Source organism: Neophocaena asiaeorientalis, unplaced genomic scaffold, assembly GCF_003031525.2.
Source record: "Neophocaena asiaeorientalis asiaeorientalis breed wild unplaced genomic scaffold, Neophocaena_asiaeorientalis_V1.1 scaffold362, whole genome shotgun sequence".
In the NCBI taxonomy this organism is placed as follows: domain Eukaryota; kingdom Metazoa; phylum Chordata; class Mammalia; order Artiodactyla; family Phocoenidae; genus Neophocaena; species Neophocaena asiaeorientalis.
This window is the reverse complement of record NW_020175700.1, coordinates 2,496,399-2,514,186: the sequence shown is the minus strand read 5'-3', so window position 1 is coordinate 2,514,186 and position 17,788 is coordinate 2,496,399. Positions and strand designations below refer to the sequence as shown.

Sequence of the window (17,788 nt, the reverse complement as noted above, 5' to 3'; positions counted from 1 at the left end):
CAGATAGACTACTAGGTGGGACTGGAAGATGTATACGAACATATGTTTTTGGACAAGCTGTGCTTGTTTAGCTATAAAAGATATAGTAAAACTGAGCAGATGCCTTCACAGGTGGTACCTGGGGATGTGACTGTGCTTGGCTTTTGGGGACTGCTCCACCCATTGGAATATAATCCCCAAACCCATCCTGATGTTGGATGTCTGTGATTCATTAGCATGATGAAAGATGTCATTTAAGAAGACAAAAAGAGAAAGGAGGGAGGGAGGGTGTCCGACCATTTCAACCCTAGTGGATTTTTTTCCCTGCAAAGTCCAAACTAGTCTAAGACTAGGATTTTTCAGGGAAAAACTTGACAGTATCCAGACTCCTTTGGCACTGCCTGGCTTTGTTATCAAATACGAATATGTAGGGGTGATAGACACTTGGTGCACCAGAGTCTTGGCCAGGCATCCTCCCAGGGAAGGAGGGGCAACAGGCCCTCAGGGCTGCTGCATTGTAGCAAAGAATGGGCAGCGCCTCTGGCGGAGATGTGAACAATGATCTTACCATTATCATTGAAAGAAAAATGGCTGATGGTTCTGGTTCTTTGGTAAACCTGCTAGCAAGCCAAGTGCAAGATCTGTTTCTGTCCTAAATTATACACTTGCATGGGCCGTGGTGCAGCCCAATGACGTATGTTCCTTTAGCAAACATTTCCCAAGTTAAAAGCACTTGTATTCTTTAGAGCAGCACCAGCTGAGCCACCTCCAGCCTCTCACCAGCATCTTCTGCAGTGTTCTTATCAATGTGGAAACATTTCTAAGAATCCTGAAATTTTCTGGCCAGTGCGGTCCATGTTAAGTGGCCAGACATGATTTCAGCTCTAAGCAATCAGTGCCAGTGTGCCCCTTCCGTGACTTTGGTTCTAACTGCAGCCTTTTCAATTAGGGAATCTCCCCCATACCATGACAGTGAAACTCTCAGTCCTTTAGTGAGTACAGCAGGGTTTTTGAGATGCCACTCAAGATATTTCAATAGCCTTAAGTGTGCAGTCATCAGGGCACCATCAAACCAGAGCCTGCCCTGCACTTGGGTGTGACACGAATGATATGTGTACACTCGCCTTCCCATTCCCACCCCCATCCCATTCCACCCCCTAGTCCATCTCAAATGCCTCTACCACCATCTTCATCATTGCATTTACTCATCCTGTGCTGAGACTTAGTGCTAACCAAACACGACCCCTCAAGGCAGGGGGCTCTAGAGCACGGCGGTGCAGACGGTGGCCCCTTTCACAGTGCTGTACAGCAGGTGGGGCTCATGCTCCTTAGAGCCTCACCCTGACAATGGGGAGACCGCTGCCTGCCAGTTCTTGGAAGTACCATCTCCTGTACCTGGAAGCATCCCAGTGACCCACAGCCTCCAGGCTGCCCACCAGTCCTAGCAAAAGGACCACTGTCCTGGGATATGGCAGCACACCTGCCAGCAAGCACCTCATGAGAGAAACAACTTGCTTTCTGAAGGAAGTTAAAAATTCCATCCGTAATTTTTCTAAGGGTGCTCATTCTTCAGAGAGAATCTATGAAGGTTAACTTTAGCCCAAGGTTAACTCAATTCTCACAAAAATCCAAATTAGTAAAGTCAGAGTTAATGAAGTTTTATAATAACATTGAGCATATTTAAAGAAGACTAAGAAATTAAGTACAAATACAGTATTTATGCCTAGTTACAGTGATTGCCAAAGTGGAAAGTTCTGGATTTCTGTGGTCCTTGTGAATGAGTAAGGCAAGGAATATTGGTTAAAGAGAAGAAGAGTAATAGTAATAAAAAGATATCTCAGGGGTTTTGTGAGCAGAGGGTCTGTACCTATTCATCAATGTCGTTATCTATCCATTATCATAGTGGATAAAAGGTAGAAATCATCCACATTTTATGTAAGACAGCACTTCCAGAAATGTTGCCATGGTTTACTTGCTAGCTTTTCCCACTGTTCCCTTTAGCTATAAATTTTGCTATTTTGGGGTAGCAGAAGGAGTTCTGGGAAATTCTGAGAAACATGGTGACTAGTTGGTGGGGAATGGCAGGGACGAGAGGCTCCAAAATGGCATTTTGAGAAGATTCCACTAAGCTCCAAATAGCAGGCTGATTCAAACCATAACATGAAACACAAAAATACCATTTTACTCTGTTTTATGAGGACTGAGTTAAGTTTCATTTCAGTGAGTCACAAATTACTTAACATGCTGAAATGAAACTTAACAGCGCTCATAAAAGTGGGAGTGAGTTGGGGGAAGAAACACAAACATTGTCTATTTTTCAGCAAGTCCCTATAAATCAGGAGTCCCATCATTAATGATTCCTACTGTTGGCCTCCAGAAGCAAGGAAATCAAGTTAATACGCCTCTAATGTGCAACTTGCCTCAAAGCTGCTGACCGGCAGTGGGTGAGTCAAATGGATGGACATGTCTGCATGGACCTGGGACCAGATATGCTTGGCTTTTCTTTAAGGCCTCATCAGCTAACGTACACTTGCAGCCAATGTACTCCGATTACAGTCACATTTCCTTGGGACCCTAACTTGTGTACATATCCCTGGCTTGATGAACACCAAAACAAAACACCTTCAGGGCCTATAAGCTTATTCAGTGGAGGGATTGTGTCTGATTGTCTGTGTTCTCCAAGGGGCTGGCTTAAAGGACAGACAGCCTCTGATTGCATTTTGCAATCAGAAAAAAAGAGTGGGTGGGTCCCCTGCTCTTAGGACTTCAGCGATTCTGGAATCTGGAGCTTATTTCAATGGACCATTTTCATTGCCCAGAATTTATTGGCCTCTTATTTTGTGGTCTATTAGGCAAATGGAATTACTGCTAGAATCTAGGAGAATTATAAGAGGTTCTGGCCTCAGAGTCCCCCTGTGTAAAAAGGGGTAACAAGCATGCAGGAATCTGTACCGGGTGTTTTTGCATGCATGGGCCTTTCAACAGTGCTGAAACTTTATCCACAGCAGTGCTTAAAACTCTGAAGTCATTTCCTGTATCCCTTTTATCTGATTAACCTCCCATAGCAACTTCTGGATTAAGCCAGCAGACTGAGCCACATGTTCACCCCTCCTCCATCCCAGTACTCCACTAATCCAATGGTTAAGGCAGCTTAGCACAAACCATGGTGGTGAAGAGAAGCAGAGGCCACCCTTTGACAAGAGGGCAGAAGTGGATGGAAGTTTCACTGAAGAAACAGAGGCCAAAACTGGAACAGATGGAGAGTCACAACCAGAAAGAAAGCAAGATGCTTGAGGAAGTCTAGTACTTGGGAATGGAGTGGGAGGGAGGAGTTGGCTGAAAATAATGAGTTACCATTGCTGACCATGCCCAGCCTGGCACTGGGAGCTTGACGGGCTGTTAGGAAGTTATCTTCAGGCTCTTTTCCGAAGTTGTGTGATAAGCTGTTCAGGGACAGCTGAAGCAGGGGAGGGACCCTAGTATTCTAGCATAGCATCCACCCTCTGGGACTGGGGGCAGAGCCCAGCTTCCCTCCCGCCAGTCCCGAATGGAAGACTGCCACCCTCGCATCTGGAGTTCCATCAGTTGGCCCTTCTGTGCCTCATTCTCAAATACGAGTGGTCAACCAGAGATCATCAGCTCTCTGAAGAAAACCAGCAGCAGGAATGAGAAAGACCAAGAAAAACAAACAGGAAAACTGACCCTGGCAGAAAATTGAGATAATTACTGAATTCTGTATGCAGCCAAATGATCAACCAAGCATGCAGGCAAAATAAAGTAATTTTGAGACATGGAAGAACTCAGAAATTTTATTTCCCATGCACCCATTCTGAAGAAATGACATGTAGTTTAGCAAGACAAGGGTGAAGTCCGGAATGAGGAAGACGAGCCCAGCAGGACTTGGTGGAGCTGACCCAGGAGCCCAGACGATGCTGGGATGGGGGCTGCATCGCTGGCTGAAAGTAGCAATTAAATTTAAAACAAGAAGTCAGTGGTGTCCCTCTAACAGCAGAGAGAGAGAGAGGCAGTAGTTGGAAGATAGCTATTAAGTTGAAGAAAGGAAGTGCTTCTCCTCTCAGCCAGAAAAATAAACACAAACAAGACCATCGAAACCTGTGTGAGGAAGTCCCAGTTCAAAAATGAGAAAGTTAAACTGCGCTGTTGTGGGAGGGGTGACTCTGCTGTCAGGCTGGGGGTGCAGAGGGCCTGGTTTGAAAACCAAAGTCTCCTATTCCCAGTTTGGCCCAGGGCCCAGCTTGATGAGAGGTCAGCATTTTTATGTGTTTATTCAACACGTGTTCTGTGCTCAGCACCATGCTGGCCACTGTGTTTGGGTTGAGGGCAAGAGTACAGAGGATTATAAGACACTGTCCTCAGCATGCTTATGGTGCGTCTGTCAGAAAGATGAGACTGACTCATGTGAGACCCTAACAACCACAGGTGAAGGTGTGATGGAGAGCCAGTGAGAGACTGGGTTTAGACAGAGCAGAAAGAACATTCCATGTGCTGGACGCTGAAAGGTGCTCTGGGCATGCAGTGCTCAGCAGGACCAAGAGGGTTCCTGTCCCCATGCACCATACAGACAAGAAACATGTAAACTCACAGACCTGGTCATTCCTGGGACTGGCCCGTGTGAGGACGAAACAGTGTCGTAGACAGTGGGCTGTGGGTGGTGCAGCAGGGCCCTCCGAGGAGACAGAGCCGGCCCAGCGGAGATATGGGAGGGGGACACTCCCAGCAGAAGGCAGAGGGGCGGGGCTGGCACATTCCAGAAACAGTGGAGGGCAGGGGGCAGAGGCTCCAGGCAAGGCCTGGGCCGGGCAGGGCTGGGCAGGCTGTGGCTGGAATCTGGGTTTATTCTGACTGTGGGTGTGATGGAGCTCGCGGGAGCTGGAGGTGGTTGGACTCAGTGTGCACTTGGAAAAGGAGGGAGGGAAGCTGGGGGGCTGAGCGGTTGGGATGAGATCAGGGAGGGTCCCAGGTTCCTAAGTGCAGGCATACTTGATAGGCAGTGGGGTCCACAGCCATGACCAGGTGAAGATCAATCTGGCAGCAGCGGGGAGAAAACCAGTGTGATAAGTCATTTGCTGAGTAATGAGGGTCTAAACTGGGCAGTGGCCATGAGCACAGAGAAGAAATAGACACTAGAGAGGTTTCAGGGGACAAAGCCACGAGGCCGGCACCTAAGTGAGTATATCAAGAAGAGGGGTCGGAAATGACCTGGAGGATCTCAGGCTTAGGGCCGGGAAGGCAGCCATGTCTGTCAGCTCCAGGAGGGCAGCAAGAGGCATCCAACAGTAGAACTGAGAAGTCAGGAGCCAGCAGCTTTAGAGGAGGAGCCGGTGTTTCAGTGTGGCCCCATTGAGGTCAGTGTCCTGGCCAGAGAGTCTAGGGGTGTTGTCAGCAGACCAGCCCTCTGTGAGCCTGGGTGGGAGGGCGAGTGCGAGGTCTAAGAGCCGTCTGCATGTGAGTGATTGTTGCAGCTTAAGGAGAAGGTGACATTACCAAGAAAAATCAGAAGCAGAAGGGGCACGAGAGCTGCCCGCTTTCGGAGAGAGGCGGGGGAGGCAGAACTGTCCAAGGGATCAGTAGAGAATCACACAAGAGACGGCTCGGATGCCCGCTCCCTTCTCGGCCTCTGTCTTAGCGTCTTTATTCCAGGTTAGGCATGTAACAGGAGTCCAGTAACCGTGCTTTGGGTGAATGAATGTATGCACAGCCGCAGATGGGGTATCATCAGATGCTACAGAGTGACAGATCAAAGATGAGGATGGAGAAATGGTCACTGGATGTGGTGACCAGGAGGTTGTCTGTCACTGGTGATGGTCCATCGAGCTGCGGCAGGATTCTGGGGGCAGAATCCAGGTTTTAAATCACTAAAGATGGATATTCTTCACTTCTGTCCTGTTCATGGTCCGTCCCTCCCCCTCCTCCAGAACATAGTTCTGAGCACTAATGCTTTTCTAGTCTTTTTGCATGTTTCACAGGAACTATCTCTACCAAAAGAACTTGTGCTTTTCCTGCCAGGTCCCTACCATCCTGAGCCTTTGATTAATTATTCTCCAGACAGTGTCCTCCCCTTGGTGTCACACACACTCTGACTTCAGCAGAGCAGGGCTCTGACCAACAGATGCTGAGTAGGAACTGCTTTGGAAGCTCAGAAATGAGTAGCAGGAATTCCTAGTGTATGTAGAAAAGTGACTGCCGGGGATCACTAAGATAACATGGGAAGATTCAAGAGTTTATTATTTGGAGTTTCCTTTAATTTTGTCTTCTTGTCCTCTGGAACACCAAGCCTCATAAATACAGGCATTAAATCTCCTCTAACATTCAGTATTTTGGGGGAAAGAAAGAATCCCAGCCCCTTCCAAGAATATCGTATGTTGCTGGCACTACTGCGTAGCAAAGGGAGAAAATGCCACTGCTGGCAGATTAGTTTGGCTCTTGCCCCTTGGTTCTCAGATTTGCTGCTGTTCAGACACAGACCTCCCTGTGTGCTCTCCCTTTAAATTCATCTTGGCATCTAATACCAGGCAGAGAGCAGAGCACACAAAACTGTCCCAGCCCCTGGGTGTCCCAGATAATTAATATACAGGGTGACCCTGCAAGCATCCCTGTTTGCACCTGACCTAAGAAGCCCACTGGGACAGACCATGACCCGCTGCAGGTGGGGCTGCTTAACATCACGGGAGAGCCCACCTGCACATGGGCCTTTGCACACAGCTCTCATGCATCACCCCCAAGAGGAACAGAGGTAAGATGCAGTCCTACCTACCAATACCTTCTCCTTCCCCTTTGCCTTTTTTGGAGGAGCAGGGATTCTGTGGCAGAAGAGGGATAGAGGACAATTATCTGTTGAGCTCTGCTCTGCTCAAATAGAGAGAGGGGAGGGGGCGTGTCCCCCAGCCCCTTAGAAGGAAGATGGTCTGTGAACAGTCTCCATCCATCCTGAAAGGGCCAACCTCTCACCAGGGCCTGAGTGGTGAGCCTGGGTTTCTTGAACCAGAGAAGAGGTAATTTTTACAACAACTCTCTGAGATTGAGGTTAATATTCTCATTTTTAGAATGGGGAAACTGAGGCTCATGTCCAAATCTGTAACAATCCTCAGGACACACATGGTGAACCTCAACTTTGAGCACAACATTGACGGAAGAGAAGCTGACTGCCCACCTGCCGGGTAACTTAGCCCTAGTCCAGAAGCCAGTTAGCTACAATCTTAAGTCATGGTCTGAGGATACTTTTGTTCTGAGAGGTGAAATTTTAACAAAAGAAACTAGTTTTTAAAATCAAAAAAAATGCTGGGTAAGGAAAGAGGAGAAAATAGCAGAGGAGTTTCCCCCTGTATCCAGCCTTTGACAGTTTAACGCATAAGACGATGTGAATCCTGCAAATAAGGCTTTTGAAGGCTTCAGGTCTGGATCTCTGTTTCCTGGATGGAGGAGACCTGTGAGTAGGAAGTTCTGAACAGCCCTTAAACCAGCGTTCAGGTGATCTGTAAGGCCCTCATTTGAAGGCATGTGGGGTTTTATAACTAGACGTTCTGTCATGATGGAGCTTCCCATAGATTGTTTACTTGACCTGAGCACCATTGTAAGAGGGCCCTAGTTCCTGGGAGCAGAGGGGCGTCAGCACTGTCCTCCACATCCCTCCAAGATACCTCAGCCCAGAACTGCTTTGACTCAGGGGTGACAGAGCTCCCAGTGGGAGCTCCATGCACGGGGCCTTTCCGGAGGGAGAAAGGACACTTCTTCAGGACACAGGGCTGGAGTCTCACAGCCGTGGCCATCTCCAGGAAGGTCTCTCTCTGAGTTCTAAACCTAGCCCAGTGGTCTCCCAGTAAGCCCTAGGCCTGCAGCATCACCTGGGAATTCAGCGGAAACACAAATCCTTGGGCCCCACCCAGCAATGTGTGACCTACCTAGGCCTTCAGGTGATTGCAGTGTGCTGGAGCTTCATAAGTGCCACCCCGCATGATCTGTGTTCCTGGGCCCAGGAGATTATCTGTCTGCCCTAGAAATTGACCACAGATGATCAAACCAGGAGGTGTTATTCCCTTTAGCAAGTGCAGAGCAAGAATTGTGTGAAAGGGCGTACCATTTTAATAGACAAATTTTAGCCCTCAAGACCTATCACCCCAATGGAAAAATAAGCAGGTGGCTCATGTTTCGGAAAGGATCATGCAGCACCTCCTGAGAGAAATAGATGACAGTGGGCCCCTGGACTTACCTGTGAATAACCTGGACTCTAGGAACAGAGGCCAGGACTAGCTTCTTGCAGGCCAAGTGTGCCCAAGTGTCACAAGGCAGCAGCGCACTCCGGCAGTCCCGCAGATATCAAGGCCTTGCTGGGTTCCTAACTGATGGTGACCTCATCCCCGAAAAAAAGGAAATCAATTCCAAACATTGTATGTACTTAAACTTTAGATCCTGTGAGGTCTATCTCAGTGCCAGTTGGGGCCTTGCTACTGAGCAAGTGTGTACATGTTCTTTATATTATGTTTTAGGAGCAATGGAGAGAATCACAGTGAGGGGAGACAATTGCCCCCTGACCTGCCTCTGCTTGTCTGGAGCAACATCCCGAGGACACCTAATGCTGGTCTGGCTGTGCAGGGGCTTTATAAGCACTCACTTAAGCTACTGCCCTTCCTCACTATCACTTTTCTCTTTCCCACCAAGATCCTTCTTTCAGGGGACTCTTTGGAGGGAAAGCAGTTTGCTCATCTAGGAAAATGTGTGCTCTCCTGCTAAAGGCCCTTCCTCCCAGTGAGTCCCTTGTCGCGCTGCTCCCTGAAGCACCTCCCACGCCTGTCCTTCCTGCATTCAGGTGAATTCTTTGTCTGGCAGATTTCAAATGCAAACTGTGCCTCCTAGCCATGATCTCTTAGCCAGACAACAGGTAGCCTTTTGAAATTCTAGCGTGGATTCTCCCCTCACATTTCCTTTCCCCAAAGGTAGTGTTTCTGGTGTTCTTTTAGCTTCTCTATTCTGAACGTTTCCAAATTCTCACAAAGCCAGCATACTTTGGGGAGAGGCCTTACTTTGTCCAGAAGACCTCGCCAGGCTGAGGACAGTCAGGGGAGATATCCAGCCAGCCTGGAGCTGGGAGGCAGGAGGTGGGGGACTGTTCCTGGCCCTGCCAGTCACTTGCTATGTGGCCCCAGATTTGTCAGGTGTCATCGCTGGGCTTGGGGGAAGCTGTCTAGAACAAGTGGGTTGTTAACTTAGAGCATCTAGAAAACTTTTATCAAGAAACCCTGACTAAGGTATCGGATGCTACCTGCTCAAGTCAGAGACCCACTATTGTTGGGCAGGAGTGATTAAAAAATAATAAAAAGCCAGTGAGAGAGAAGTCTAGAGCTGAGAGCGCCTGGGAGATGGGGAAGCCATGTGGGGACAGGTCAGGGTGACACGAAAGCAGCCAAGGTACAGGGGCTGGCTCTATGGGTGTTAGCCCTGTGGCAGCACTAGAAACAGGCTGGGGGCTGGGACGTTGGGCTCTGGGACACGAGGAGACACGAAGATGGGCAGCACACATGTGGCCACACAGACGTGGCCCCAGGGCATTTGCTGAGCATGCTGGCTGAGCAAAATTTCAGATCTTGGCTGCCTTGTATTCTTAGCACCTGTAATTTTACAGTAAGCATCTTCATAGCAATCAGCCAGCAGTCCAGATCGTGAACTTAGCCAGCTCCTGCCACATGATCCAAGTTCAAGGTACCCTGTGTCAGCCTCCAAGTCGCATTGGTGATCTGCCCTGGCAAGGTGTGACAGTCAATGCCAGTTACCATCGGGTCTCCATGTGTCACTAAATCACCCATACGTCCACTCTCTCCTTTTGCTCATTGCCTGGCCTCTAGCTGCTAAAGCCCCCGATCTTGCCCTTTACCTGTTTTTATACTAACTTTGAACACGTTTGAGCTTCTTTTTTTTTTTTAAATGCTGCCCTTTTTCAGTTTTCATAATGGTCATTTTGGGACCACATTTGCTCTGCACTTAGCATATCTTCAAGTCTTCACTGAAATATATTCAGTGATGCTATCAATTTTGTACACACGATAGTAATTTCTCATTAATTCTTTCCCAAAGAAACAAAAGGATCCAAGGGTGAGACTTCAGGACCGTTGACTATGAAGAACACTCACTTGCTCTTCGTGTAGCATTCCGCGGTGCCAGGGTTCTCCAAGTGTGGTCCCGGCCAGCAACAGCAGCATCACCTGGGAACTTCATAGAAATACAGATTCTCAGGCCCACCCAGCCCTGCTGGATCAGAAACTCTAGGGATGGATCCCGCATCAGTGTTTTCACAGCCCTCCTGGTGAGGCGGATGCACGTTTATGTTGAAGAAGCACTGCCTTTATGAAGCAGAGGGTTCAGTTGGTGAGCCATGGGGCCAAGCCTTTGCCTCCAGGAGGTCTGCTGTTCAGCCGGCTCTGCCCCGTGCCCTGCCCCGGTTGGAGTGGGGTGTAAGGAGGGAGGAAAGAGCACAATCACCTTGGCCTGGGTTATCTGGCTGTAGAACCCTTCACAGCTTGAGGCACCAGTACCTAGTGCAGGGTACAGGGCAGTGGGGAAGACCCAGTTCTTGTTCTGGAATTCTTCACTTTAGGGGAGAAATGTAGAGAGGCATTTTAGCAATTTAGCTTGCAAATAATTAAACACACCAGTGTTTACCATAACATAAACTTAGGTATGTTATTTTGCAGACCACAAAAGTCTCGTGCATTTTTTTTTTTTAAGGAAAAACAGGAGTTCACAACCTTTTCCCACTTTTTATGAACTGATGTGGGCTGTGCTGCCCGGAGCCACCCAGTGTCAGGGCGACCCTCCTCTGCCCTCAGACAGGCCTCGTTGAAAAAATCTGAGCAGCAGGGTATCTTCTTGGGCTAAATCCCCCTAACTGAGAACTAGGGTGCTCATTCCCAGCCATGCCTGAGTGAGCTCTGGGCTTCCCGACCTCAGCAGAAAAGTCACTGTGGTCTCTGCTGTGTCTTCTGAGACTGTTGGCTGTTCCAACTGAGAAAGAACCAAGGACCCACGCAGCTCCAAGGGGATCATGGATTGTGTGAAATTATGGCCACAACAGAAGGTGTGGGAGCCGGCTTCCCTCCCTCCCCTCAGCCCCGCCTCAGGCAGCTCTGGAAGGGACCGGCTCAGGCCTCAGTGTGAGTTCTGGGCACTTGGGCCTTCGCAGGCCTCTCCTCCATAACAAATACTAAAACCTGTATTTGATGACTCTGTGGGTGTAAAGACAAATATAATACTAGTTGGATCGTGTTCTTTTTTCTCTTCTGATTTTAAAATAAATTAAAACATTTGCTTGGGCCTCTGGAGGTATCATGGGCCCCCATGCACCAGCCTGCTGGGCCTCATGGAGAAGTCAGCCCTGCAGGGTGTGTCTCTGAGTCCTATACCCAGAATAACCCAGCGCTCTGCTTATTTAGAAAATCGGCTGTGATGGAATCATTGGGTCTGCGGCCAAAGAAGACCGGTGTGGGGTCTGCAGCGGGGACGGCAAGACCTGCCGCGTGGTGAAGGGTGACTTCAGCCACTCTCGGGGCACAGGTGAGCTCAGGGCCCGAGGAAAGGTGACCTGGGCCACGCCTGGTGGACGGGTGAGTGTGGGCCCCAAGGTGTTGCTGCAGCTACTGGGCCTCCTACAAGTGTGGTATATTTTATTGCCCCAAAGCCAGTCTTATTGTATATTATGTTACCCAAAAGCCAACGCTTACGTGCCTTCCCCACATCTCACATTTAAGGAGTAATTAATAGTAGATAGAGCACCACAGTCTTAGGATTTCTGAAAGGCAGAGAAGGACATTTTAGCCAGAATAACATCTTTAGGTTCCTAGACATGAACAGTCTGCCTGTGGCCCTCCGGGTTCGGCCCCGAGGTCCGTTCTCACACAGTAGCGGCCCTGTCCCACCAGCCCCGCCCCTTAGTGTGTGCCAGCCCCTCGTCTGTCCGGCACACAGAGGCGGTGATGAAGATACTTTGCCACATCATTTTTACCTATGGATGGAAGAGGTTTTCTCTGTTTCTGAGTTTTCTGTCAGTAAGAGTAGAATAGCGTTTACACAGATCCCTAAAACGTGCATGAAGCCTCATGTTCCGGGACGTCTGCGATGCATCCACCGGCTGAGGCTGCAGAGTCACTGCATCTTCCGTGTCCCAGATGCAGACCTTCTCCAACTCTGGGCGTGGAGAGGTCGGCGGGGTTCAGCTAATGGACCTCACAGTCTTTCCACTGGAACCATCCTCACAGCTGTAGGCTGCTTCGCCCAGAGGTGGGAGAGCATTTCTGATTTCCTGTCCTGGTGGCCACCAGCTTGTGATGTACAGGGAAGTACCTGCTTGATACTCAATGAGGGGAGCGTGAGGCGGGCAAGTCACCCGGAGGGCAAGTGTCCCCTCACCCGACGTCACCAAGAGTGACATCACCAAGATAACTTCTTGAGTGGAGCTGAGCTGAAAAGCTTCAGTTCTAATTCCCACAACTGCTTTGAAGAAAAGTGTTTCAGTCCAGTTCCACCCAACAAGGGGATAGAATCACAGTTGTTCCTCCCTGTCCCACAGAGTGGGCCTCTAGGAAAGGCAGAGAGGAGAAGTCTGTGCACGTCCCCCTTTTCTCTATTTGGACAGAAGACCTGGTCTGGAGGAAACATTCCTTCTAGATACTTTGGAAAGGGCGGCCTGTTGCACAGATGCTTTGCAGGAGCCTGTGAAAGCAAAACCAGGGGCAAATGCAAATACAAAATGACATTAAAAATTACACTTCAGGCCCCGTAAGGGCTGGTTTCAGGACTTAAAGATAGGTGCCCAGGCTGTGGAACAGGAAGCTTGAGTGAGAACCTGTGCCTGCTGCCTGGCTCCCGAGGAAAGCTAAAGGAGCTGATGTTGGAACAAGTCGGTGTGGGGGAGGTGCCCTCCAAAGCTGCACCATGCAGGACAGTAGCCACAGGCCACTGGCATTGATTCAAATTTTAAATATAATTAGTTAAAATTAAACAAACTTAAAACTTCAGCCATCAGTCCCACTAGCCACATTTCAAGTGCCCCGTTGCCACATGTGACTGGGGGTCCCGTGTTGGATGATGCAGAGAAAGAACTCTTCCTTACAGAAAGTTCTCGTGGACAGCACTGCTCTGAACCTTTGGTAACATCTGCTCTTTGTTTTGTCTGATGCTACTTTCTCTATATGGACCCTGACTCCAGTTTGCCATGAGACTGACCTTGCCTGCTGCAACTGTGCAGCGAGGACGGTTATTAGGACCGAGACCTCAGCAGCTGGCAAGTGTTTACTATTGATTTTTTTTAAAAAGCAGCATTAGAACCTTTTATGTAAACTGAATGCTGTGCTGAGCTCTAATAAACTAGACTGACTACAATTGCTCCATTCTGTGGAAGGCAGGTCAAGCACAGCCGTGCCCACTTTTGCCCCCTGGGCAATTCTGTAGAGCATTAAGGAAGGTTCCACCATACACCTTTGTAAACTTCCACTGTATGCCACATAGCAGACAACTTCGAGAGAACCCAGATCAGGGCAAAAGCATTCCCCCAGTGTCTAATCCATTCGTTGGCCTTTGATCTTGGCATGAACACATCCATTCCTCCGATCACAGCAATGTCCTTTTCCTCTGCTCTCTCCCTTCTCCATCCCACCCTATTCCTGGCCCCAACCATACACAGAAGGGAGATGGGCATGAATGTGCAGGCTTCCTCCTGGGGAGATCAGGCCTCTGGGGCTGTGGCAGCCAGTCCCCCATAGAATGGCAGATGCTGGAATCCTCCAGGGGGTAGTGGTCCCCACCCTGACATGCGGCTTAGTGTTCCTTCACAAAAGCCTTAGCAAACCTTCAGAGAAAGATAAGCTCAGTTAGCGTCACCCACCTATAAAAGTTCTGTCCTTCTGAAGAGTTGCCAAATGTCACACCTTCATTTTGAAGTCTAAAGCTGTTTTCTCCAAATCCTTGTGGTTGGGGTCTGTGAGCATAAGCTCATGTCATTGTGGATGCTGTTTATTGAAGATGTCCGTGGAATACTCGCTCACACGTGAATGAATCACTAGCTAACAAATTTCATCAAACACTAGCCTGTAACCCAGGTCTGGCGTTCTGGAAGGCATGTACGAGAGATACCGCTCGTGCTCACCCAGGTGGCCATTCACCCAGTAAACATTCATTCAGCACTGCTGTATTTTCAGAGCAAGGTGTTGCAGAAATAAAAGTTAACTGTCACTGAGTTGGTCACAGTCAAGGGAGGTGCTCAGCGGGTGTGCTGTGGGGCCCCAAGTTCTGGTGGGGCTCCTCGCCCAGCCCTATGGGCAGATGACAATGGCCCCCAAGCCCTAAAGGACAAGTAGGAATTAACTGGCAGTGGGGGTGGGAGAAGGGCATTTCAGGCTGAAGGAAAAACCCAGCTTAGAAACGGTATAAAGCACCCGGGTCATGTAATATCTAGGTGACTCCAAGTGTAGCCGGATGGATTCAGAATCCTGTCAGTTTAGATAGGAAGGTAACTTTCATCTCTGCCCAGCTCGAAAGACTGGGAGGAGGAGGAATGCCTTATCACCCTGAGGGTGAATATCAAAGAAAATACCATACCAGAAAGATAAAGAGGAATCAAATGCAGGATTTGTGCCCAATTATATATGTGCCCTGACCCTTGCCTGAACTCTTCTGGGTCCTTAACCCAAGTACTTGAGCTGAGGACCCAGAGCAGACCCACACAGGGACAGTGTCCATGCCCCCAGGGTGTCCTTGAGAGGTCCCAGTGTAGCATCCTGAGTGAGGTTGTTTATTGCCCTCTGGCCTGTTGCCTCCCAACTTTGAACAGATGAGGTCCTGGGCCACTCATCTCTAGGAGGAATCAACTTGAATTGGCTATCATGTTACTTTTCTGATGGATGGGCTTCAAAATGCCCAAGCCTTTGGCTGAGTTGAAATAGCCGAACTTTTTTAAATTTAGTAACTTGAAAGTTCTTGATAGGATGCTTTTGTTTCATTAAGGTGTCATTTTCACATTATTTCATGCTGCTCTTTGACACTAGAAAGGTGACTGGTGTCCATGGACACTCAGTCCAGAACATACCTGGACTGAAGTCCCCACCGAGAACCGTTGGCCATGATGCCCCATGGGCTCTGAATCCCTTTGCACTTTTTTCTCAAAGAGAACCTTCTCAAACAGTCAATTCTTTAAAGGGAGAGTGACGTGATCTATCCCTATTGAATAGGGACAGATCCACATGTCACAAGTTTGTTCAATAATTAGCTTTAGAACCTCTGTCTTGTGCCAAGTTCTGTGCTCCAGTCTTTAGGTATGGGGTGTGGAGGTTCCATGGGGAAATTTACCACTGTCTGATGGTGACACAGGACTCTTCTCTGCCCTGACTACAGACTACAGTATCAGTTCCTGCAATGTGCATGTAAACCAATTACAATGTATTTCTTTTTCTTAGTCAAGAATAACCTTTGTACCAAGGTGTCCACGTGTGTGATGGCAAAGGCTGTTCCCAGGTGTTTCTCATGTAAGATGTTTGGCTATTCTGTGCAGAACTAGTGGTGACATGCCTGGTGTGGGGCTTTTACCTCACTTACGTGCCTGAATGTTTGCTGAGTAGAGTCAGTGGGAGTGAGTCATGCATGAAGCCACGGATAAACACTGAGGCCATTTATCGCTTATGTGTAATTGATGTTTAAGACTGATTACCAAAAAGAAAAAATATAGAATAAAACCAATTTTAAGGCTGTGAAAGATAAAGAGTCATGGGATTAGGGGCCATACAGAAACACATGTTAGTGTGCCAGGGATACATCTTCATTCTCCTCAGCCCCACCTGGCACTTCGGCAGAAAATGCTAAGATATGCCAGAGAATTTAGCCACAGATGATGCTTTCTTCCATAAGGAAGTTTCCATATTACAAGGTTGGGCTTCCCAAAGGGCAGAGAGCACTTGGTAAGACCCTCCTGGTCTTCGTGCTAGAGATAAAAACCATGGCCTTGCTTTGGCCCACCTGTGCTGACCTCACATTCTGAGAACTGAACCAGAATATTAGTCTAGACTCCTGGGCTTCCCAAATCCATTTCCACTGAAACCAGAACAACCTTTAGGGATAAACATAAAGACAGTAATACTCTCATAAACAACTTTCGTAAAAAGAGAAAACTAGAAACTTATACAAATCCTCCAACAAGCATTTTTAAAGATTATTACCAGAAAAAAAAGAACTTTGATTTTTTTTTTTTGTATGTGTTTGATACAACCTTTTGAAAGTGGCCCAGTCCTCATAGCCAGGTTGTTACCTGTGTTCCATCATGGTACCTTACCAACTCAATGGTTTTCTTCCAAGGAAAGTTATTGCTGCTGAACCTGAAACAAGGGAAAAATATGATCTAAATCATCTACTTGTGAAATTCAGACAAAAAGTATTTTGCAGGGAAATATAGCCTGATGATATTAATTTTTCAGAACATTTGAGGCAGGTTTAAGGTCAACATTACTTTGAAGTTCCTTCTGACTACTTGTCCTTATGGCAAAAATTACGTGTTCTCCTAGAATAATGGCAACAGTATTGAATTTTATCCTTGGCTTCCTCATGACCCCAAATCGTGTCCCTCTAACTGGATTTCTCCTGCTTGATGGCAGAGACTAGAATGGAAAATCATTCCAAAGATAGTCTTGCTATCTTACCTAAAGTATGACTCTATCTTGTGAATTCTTAGAGTAAAGCCCCCCTTTAATTATATTTCATGCCCAGTCAACATGGTGATGTCTGGCATCTGCATAGGGGGACATCTGGTATGAGGGATGGCAAGGTGCTTTGGGACTTGGTGATAGGGCTCTTTCCCTTGCTGGTCACTCTTCATAACAACCTCAGGGTGGGCTCTGAGCTCTGGGTAGGGTAGGGGCCATCAGAAAGAGGACAGTGAATGACAGATGGTTTCTTTGGTTTGAGGACAGAGGCCCCGCATTTCATTTCAGGGATATTCTCTTTCATTGCTTCCCTCCATATCTTGAGCAGAGAGGCTCATCTTAGAAAGAAAGGTTAGCAGAGCCCAGGCACAACAATGACCTGACCCATTGTTCAGGGTTCACCTGAGGATGTGCCACACCTGAGTTGTGTGTCTACCCTGAGCTCTTTACTGTTCATCTGCCTCTGCCCCAGAGGGTATATGAGAAAGGAGAGGAAACAGGTACCTTTTCAGTGTTGCTACTTGTGCCAAATTTAAGCTTAAAAATAGGCATGGTGAGCGTGCACTAGTTGCAGATGCCCCTTGCTGTGGAATGTGGAAAATTAACTAATTTGGACCCTGGCGAATATGTCTGTTGCCTTAGATTCTGCAGCCTGGTGATGCTAACACCAGGGTTTGTTAGTCACAAAATAGGAAAAGTCCTTGTAACAGCAGTAGCTCTCAGAGAATAATTCAGCTCCCCAAGCAGATCCTGTTCCCAGGTCAGTTTTGTGCTTTAAGTGGAGATTAAAACCAAAAAAGGTTTTAATCACCACTGAACTCAGACAATTTTGTCTTCGTTTTTGATAATTCACAATCTGTATGCCTGGAATCCAATAATTCTTCAAACTCCCCCAGAAGAAATGGATTTCTCTAAGAGAAATTTATGGTACAAAATCCAGTGCTGTGATTCTCAAAGATGTTTTTTTGTGGCCACCCTTTTTAAGTAGAGAAGCATTCCTGGAGCAAAAACTATTTTTAATCAAAAAACCTTGCCTCACACTATAAGGACAGTGGAGGGACTGTGTGGGCACGTTAGTGCTGCTGCTTCCTCTAAGTCAGAGGTGGTTGGAAGGGATC

The 17,788-nt window shown here is 47.9% G+C and overlaps 1 protein-coding gene across 1 annotated transcript in view; it reads left to right on the top strand.

The window, feature by feature from the left end:
- Window positions 1-17,788, top strand: part of ADAMTS17 (ADAM metallopeptidase with thrombospondin type 1 motif 17) — a 346,664-nt gene that overhangs the window by 237,795 nt on the left and 91,081 nt on the right. Inside the window, exon 14 of the mRNA XM_024732060.1 lies at window positions 11,421-11,541. Within this exon, the coding sequence (XP_024587828.1) occupies window positions 11,421-11,541 (121 nt within the window). The remainder of the gene's footprint in view (window positions 1-11,420; window positions 11,542-17,788) is intronic.